Source organism: Anopheles gambiae, chromosome 3 (genome assembly GCF_943734735.2).
Source record: "Anopheles gambiae chromosome 3, idAnoGambNW_F1_1, whole genome shotgun sequence".
Classification (NCBI taxonomy): Eukaryota; Metazoa; Arthropoda; class Insecta; order Diptera; family Culicidae; genus Anopheles; species Anopheles gambiae.
This window is the reverse complement of record NC_064602.1, coordinates 71,692,031-71,699,180: the sequence shown is the minus strand read 5'-3', so window position 1 is coordinate 71,699,180 and position 7,150 is coordinate 71,692,031. Positions and strand designations below refer to the sequence as shown.

General features: G+C 52.1%; 1 protein-coding gene across 2 annotated transcripts; it reads left to right on the top strand.

Annotated features, from left to right (window-relative positions):
- The first annotated feature begins 488 nt into the window (after positions 1-488).
- On the top strand, positions 489-6,006 carry LOC1271009 (uncharacterized). 2 transcript variants are annotated; one of them, XM_061657335.1, is made up of 5 exons: positions 543-1,221; positions 1,284-1,863; positions 1,934-2,649; positions 2,718-5,678; positions 5,728-5,757. In XM_061657335.1, exons 1-5 carry the CDS (start codon positions 670-672, stop codon positions 5,746-5,748), a joined length of 4,830 nt encoding a protein of 1,609 aa, XP_061513319.1. In that variant the 5' UTR covers positions 543-669; the 3' UTR covers positions 5,749-5,757. The 2 variants fall into 2 exon arrangements, with proteins under 2 accessions (XP_061513320.1, XP_061513319.1); XM_061657336.1 differs by having other exon boundaries at positions 489-1,221; positions 2,718-6,006.
- Positions 6,007-7,150: the final 1,144 nt, after the last annotated feature.

Sequence of the window (7,150 nt, the reverse complement as noted above, 5' to 3'; positions counted from 1 at the left end):
ATGCTGTTTCAAGGATCGCTATCCTCATTTGTTACTTATCGCGCTGATGCACGTTTGTTTGCCTGGCACTTGAAAAATGCTACAGTCTGTTCCCGAGTTACGCGGTTTCTGCGTTCCTGACGAATCCGCGTAACTCGAATATCCGCGTAAGTCGAATTTCACACTTTTTGACTAAAATACTATTTATTACTCACAGTTTTTTTAATTTAAATTATTACTTTTATACACTTTATCATTTATTTGATATGATTCGTGCAGAAAATTCTAATATTTCTAGCTTTTAAGCGGTTTCAATTTGTTAGCAAAAATGCAATTTATACCGAACTTGATGCAAATTGTACTGTGCATCTTAGTCCTTCTTTGGCTTAGAATTCCTAGTACAATTTTCAGATCGACGTTTCAGAAAGACTTCATTTGTGTAACCGCTGAACCAAATCTAATCCATATCCTAGATAAAGGATGCACATTCTCGTGATATGGAACTTTCATTTTGTGCATAAGCACCCTCCCCCTCCCATCCCGCTTAACACTTCTTTCGCTTTCACTTCTTTTAACTCAAGTTAAGTTTCGAGCTTTAACCTACCGAAAACTACCGATAACTTTTTGATGCGCCTTCCGAAAACCGCCAAAATAATCTGGCCACACTGTTGACAACAGCTCGCAAAGCAAATGCAAAAGAGGGAGAGAAAAAGAAAAGCCAAGGTCCCGCTACCAAACAACAACAAAGCAGCAACGCCAGCAGCGCCCACACGACGGATCTCGATTATTGATTTTTTCCCCTGCAAGCTGAATGCAAAAATGCATTCCGACAGTGTGTACCGGCTCGTTGACGAGCTGGTCGAGGCGATTGGGCAAGAGTGCGGTGCGCGGGCGGACGGCAAAACGGTGAAAAAGTGTAAATCGCGAGCATTTGGAATACTGCTGGGCAAACCGGACCATAGACCGACGCCAGCGAGAGCTGGGGCGAGCGTATCGGAATGCCCCGTTGCACCCGCGCCAGCCGATCCGCTCGCAATGCTGGAATGCCATCAGTTCGAGATGCAGATGACGGCCCGGTACAAATATCAGATGGTGCGGTGCGAACGGTTCGAGCGGCTGCTGGATCAAATCCGACGCGACACCGGCGGCGAATGGCCGCTGGCCGAATCCGACTGTTCCTTGTTGGAGTTTTTGCTGTCGCTGAAAAATTCCACCACCGACCGCGGTGACGTGCTGGCGGAGGTGAGTCGGGTGACTGCATTTGTTTGGCAAAACGCAACAGTTTTTAATCACTTTTCTTTTAGAACCCGTTCTTTGGGCACAGCAAAATGCCTGCCGCACGGTACGGACCCTACCCGATCTTCCGACCCGAGGACTTCCACATCGATGGCCGGCTGGTGGCCGCTTGCTACGACCGGAAAGCGAATCCGTATCTCTTCCGCGCCACAAATGGTGTCTTCACCGCCAACATTGCCCACATACTTGCAAACGAATCGGCGCGGAACGATCCGCTGGCGGCCGATTGTTCCTATTTTAGTGACAAAATGGCAAGCTTGAACCATTACCAGGGTCCGTTTCGGTACAATCTGCTGCGAGCTGTTCGGCAAGCGACCAACGGTGAACCGCCGTACGAGCTTGTCACGAACTTTGAGATAGTTGCTGCGGGAAAGCCAGCGAAACCGGTGGAAGAATCGCTCATATTTGGTATGAATTGGGAAAATCTCGGACAGCAGTATGTGCCAGAGGAGAAACCGTTCGTGTCCGAATGTGCTGGAGCACTGTTTCGGTTCACCGCGGTGCAGGAGAGTGCAATGGGGCATGCACTTTCGGAGAAGAAAGTCGTTTCGCGGGCCAATTTCATACGCGACATTAAATTTCTTATCAGTAAGTCACCTTTTGAATCATTTGCAATTAGGAAGAGTTTATTATTAATGTTTTTGGTTCCCTTTTTTAGCCGGTGTAAGCTCCAGTCTGTTCCATTTCGACGAGCGCAATCGCTTCCGCGCACTTCCCAACATTACGATCGAGGACGTGCGCATCGAATCGATACAATCGTTTGTGGATCAAGCGCTCGAAATCGGCACCTGCTTCCGACGGCTGCTCATGATGACCCGCAAAAACCCGTACACACTCGAGCTCATCATGGAAGGGTTCGTGTTTAGGGCGTTTTGTGAGAGTGTGGAAAACTTCCTCTGCTGCTACCGCGTGCTCGTAAACAGTTACGCCGGAGAATCGATACTGCAGCTGCTGCAAATGCTTTCCCCGGCCAACGAGCAGCTGCTGTCGATGGCAAAACTGTGCAGCCTGCATCCGGGCAATGAGAGCGATCGCGAGTTTCCGACCGGTTCGATGCTGCTCGATCATCTGTACCGGGAGCTGATACAGGTGACGCAGCCCAGCGTGAGCGTGTTCCTGCTGTCGACGCTGCGGCGGTGCTGTTTGGAGTATTTTGCGATCTTCCAGCGGTGGCTGTTTCAGGGCCAGCTGCACGATCCTTCCGGGGAGCTGTTTGTGTTTTTCGTGGATCACTATCGATCGAACACGAAGCATTTCTTCGATAAGGCGTACTTTATCCGGCGGAAGAGTGTGCCCGGATTTCTGAAGGGCTACGACGAGGACATTTTGCTGTGCGGAAAGTACGTGATGCTGCTGCGAGCGTTTCGACCGTTGGTAAGAGGGTAAAATGTAAACGATAGCTTCAGTTCTGTATTTATAATTATTTGTTTCTTTTTCTAAAGCACCCTCTCTTCACCCTGCGCCATCCCGAGCTGACCGTGTGCCTTTCGTTCGCGGAAATCCAGACGATGCGCACGCAATGGTTGCGCTACGTCGCCAAGGCGCGCCAGCTCTGTGGCCCCGCCGTGTCCGTGCGCGAGCTGTACGAAACGAAGCAGAGCGAGCAGGTAGAGTTCTACCGCCTGGTGGAGGAAAACTTCCGCACCTACATGGACGCGTGGCGGGTGGAGCAGGAAACGGAAGCGCAGGAGCAGAAGCGCCGCAAGCAGAAGCAGATGGCCGACCTGCTCGACCACCTGAACGAGATCCGGGAGAGCAAGCTGCTGGCGAAGCGGGCGGAGCTGCAGGAGGAGCTGGCGCTCGAGCAGGTCCGCATCGAGCAGGAAAATCGGCAGCTGCTGGGGGAAAATTTGGAGCTTACCGGTCGGGTGAAGAAGTACACGGCCCTGAACACGCTGATGGATGAGAAGCTGGAGGTGCTGCAGGCCGCGGCCGGCGAGCTGAGCATTGTGCCGGTGGTAACGGTGACGGTGGACGGGACGGACGGGACGGTGAGTGAGGAAGCTCCGTTTGAGAGTTGTCGCGAGAGCCGTGCGAGCAACGTGACGAGCGTTTCCATCTACGAGGATGCACAAAAGTCACCTGCGTGCAGTGTGGACTCGTCGCCGTACGGGGCGGACAGTACGAGCAGCTACGGTTCCGCTGGGAAGGGCGATCTTTCCTCGTCCGGTGCGGAAGATCTGGACTGTACGCTCGTGGAGGGACCGATCGTGCCAACGGTGGAGTCGCCGGCGGCCGTGCTCGACAGTGACCGCCTCAATTCGAACGTTCCAACGGTCAGCGAAGGGGAACGGAATCGGGCGAAGGTGTTGGGATCGACGGTGGGCGACTTTCTGAACGAGGATCACGCCAACGCCAACGTGGAGCAGCTGGTCGTGGCCACTGCGAGTGCGGGACTGCGCAAGCTGACGGAGGCACAGCGCAACAAGCTTAAAATCCTGTCGCAAGAGTTTGAAATCGCCCCGCCGGACGAGCCCGGCACGATGGATGAGAACTGTAATCGGCTTGCCGAGCGGCGGAAGAATCGAGAGCGCATTCTTATAAGCGATTACACCAGCAGGGAGGAGGAAGCGGCACCGGGTGGTCAGCCGGTGCCGGGGCGGGAGCTGAGCGAGCTGCAGAAGAATCGCAGGAAGATTATGAGCCAAGAGTACAATCTGCTTACGGACGAGGCGGTTTGGGATGGAACGGGCGGACGGGATCCGAACCAGAAGCGCACGATGTACTTGAACCTGGACTCGGACCGGGCGCGGAACCGGCGCCGAATACTGGAATCGGAGTTCGACATTGCGACCGGGGTGGAAAACTTTCCCGCCTCACCGATGTCCGTGGACAGTGATACGGTGGACGAGTCGGCCAGTCCATCGGTGGCGATGACCGCCTCGGGCACAACGCCAACCATCACTGGCGAGCAGGACGTTAATGCGAATCCGGTAGCAGGAAAAGGAGCCGGCCTAAAGCTGGACGTCCTGGCGGCGGCCGATGCAGCGGAACGGTTTGGCATCGAGCGGCGATTTGGCATTCCCGATACGGCCGCGCTAGAGCTGGAAACCCCGGCCAGTGCGATGAAAGCGACTGGCGAGGTAGGGGACGCTCTCGATGGAGGGTTTGATTTTACGCGCGCCCAAGCACTAGAACGAAGGGAAGGGCCGAGCGGTTGCAATAGCTTAGTGCCGGTGGTCGCTTCCGGTGTTGCTGTGGAGCTGACGGAGGAGGAGGATGACGAGATTTATCGCGAATTTGTCGCTGCAATGAAGCAGCAAAGTGAAAACTTTTGTCGACTAGCGATCCCGACGTCGGATAGTGACACTTCGGCACACGTAGGCGCTTCAAAAGCACTGGAAAAGGAGCTCAACAGTGTGGACGTCCTTACGATCACACGCTTCCTGCAGTACTCGCTCGTCATTCCTCTGAAAGCGCACATGGAGATCGTGAACAATGAGATACTGAAGATGTATCTGTACGATCTGGACGTGCTCGGGCATTTCGAAAGCCTCCGCAACTACTTCCTCCTGATGGACGGTGAGTTTTCCACCCACATCTGTGACAATCTGTTCCAGCGGCTCGAAACCGTACGCACGCCGGAGGAGCTGCTGAACTACCAAACGCTTCACTCCATCCTGGATGGGGCGCTGTACTCGAGCAATGCCGGCACGGACCGTAATGCCGACCGGCTGTCCTTCATCGTGTGCCAGGTGCCGGAAAAGTTTGACCTCTACTCGCCGAACGTGTTCAGCATGCTGAACCTTAGCTACCGGGTCGAGTGGCCCCTCAATCTAATCTTCTCGAACGAAACGATCGAACAGTACACGAACGTGTTCAAATACCTGGTGAAGGTGCGCCGCGTTAGCTACGTGCTGGAGGATTCCTTCCAGCTGCTAAAGGAAGCGAGCAGGCGGCTGGGGAAACCGTTGCTCCATTCGCCCCAGTACGCCCGGGTGCAGCTGATCCGCCACAAGCTGTCCCATCTGGTGAACGCGCTCAAGAACTACATCACGAGCAGTGCGCTGCACGCGTCCTGGGAAACGTTCCGGGAGGATCTGCAGGACGCGACGGAAACGATGGAAGACCTGTTCCGCAAGCATCGTACGTACCTGAAGCGGGTGATCTTCCTGTGCCTGCTGAACAGGAGAAGCATCGAGTTTTACAACAACATCGAGCAGATCTTTCGCGTGGTGTTGCGGTTCTACAGGCATCTGCGTTCGAAGGAGTGGCGGCTGCAGGAGGAATCGCAGCAGTACTACGTGCATCCACGCTACCGGTCGATGCTGGAAGACGAGATCGACTTTGAGAAGCTGATCAAGTACACGATCTTCCTCGGGAACAAGATGTACGACCATGGCTACCAGAAGGAAATATCCGAGTTCCTGCACGTTATCAATATCAATGGTTATTACGATGATGTGAAGCCTGCTGCTAGTTAAATGGTGTTGTCTGTTTCTTTGCACAAAGGTTTTGTTGAGGTTACAGTGATGGCCAGAGTTTCGTTCCAGCTGAAAGCGACCGGTAATAACTTCCTTCTTGTTTTACACAGTTAAGTTTAGTCAATCGTTACTACTTCCCAACTGTACAGTGCACACTCGAATATTGAAGATCTGTTTCGGTACGATATCTTATGCTACTGTTAGTATGTGTTTTTTATGTATTTATAAATGTACAGTCGTTTAGCAAAATGTCTCCGAATGTCGGGGCGTAATACTCCAATAAACATTATGTGTACAAAAGAAAAAAGTTACTTTGGGTGTTATGGCCAAGACTGGGTGCGCTTTCCTGTGCCAGTCACTGTCAATCATGGTGAGTACAAAAGCAAAAGGGTAGCAAAAAAGGAAGCTTCCAACTATTGTGGCAGTAAGACTTTTGAGCATATACGTACAGCTTACTGTCTTTTCTAAAATATTATTTCGGAGTTTCACCGATGCCTGGATACCGAACCTTTATAATATTTTAGCTTCTTGCAGAGTACTCAGGCTCATATCACTCTTAGGGATTGATCACTCTCTCACCTTATACCGAACTGGGGATCGCTGTCGAACACCTTCTTGGTGGGGCATGACTCCGGCATCCTCATGACATGCCCCAGCCATCGTCACCGTCAGGATGCTCGGTTCGCCGTACAGCTCAGCAAGCGCGCGGTTCACCCTTCTCCTCCACGCTCCATGCTCGAACACACCGACAAAGATGATCCGAAGGATGCGTCGCTCAATCATGCCCAGAGCGTTTGCATCCGATAAAGCCCAAAGTATACACGATTTCCCTGCACAATGCGTCTCCGGATTTCGCTGCTGATGTCGATCTCCGAAGTAACGACCGTCCCGAAATATCAATACATCTTTACTAACTCAAGATCATTCATACACTGCTTCCCAGATGGTCTGAGTCTCCGGCAAGCAGGTACTTTGTCTTCGTCGCATTGATTCTCAATCAAATTCTTGCTGCTTCGCGTTTGAGTCGACCTTCGCTGTTGTCCTGGCGATGATGCCGATGTCATCCGCGAAGCCAAGAAATTGGAGAGACCGGTAGAGGATCGTGCCACGAATGTTGTTGTCTAGCGTATAGTAGTTATGTAGGCTCGTAGTAACTGTATATTTCCTAGGAGAGAGCGTATCTCACAGGCGAGTTCTTGTCGAACTGGACCGAATCCGTTTGTCACCGTTCTTGGTAAAATTGATAAAATCATATAGGTGTTAGGATAAAATCATACGCTGTTAGGTCCCTAGTTATACAGATCTATCTGGGATTCTTCCCCCAGACATCAGGATTTTGCAGGGTTATCATGTTCTACTCCTGGGATCTTCGAACTTTTGAGTTCGTGGACCGTATATAACGGTGATTTTGCATTTTGCCGTAGCCTTTAACTAATACGACTATTAAAATT

Bases quoted from the DNA above. Each gene is read 5' to 3' on its own strand.
- LOC1271009 (XM_061657336.1), top strand. From the start codon at position 670: ATGCAAAAGAGGGAGAGAAAAAGAAAAGCCAAGGTCCCGCTACCAAAC. The intron at 1,864-1,933 runs GTAAGTCACCTT...TCCCTTTTTTAG, and splicing joins CGACATTAAATTTCTTATCA to CCGGTGTAAGCTCCAGTCTG. The intron at 2,650-2,717 runs GTAAGAGGGTAA...CTTTTTCTAAAG, and splicing joins TGCGAGCGTTTCGACCGTTG to CACCCTCTCTTCACCCTGCG.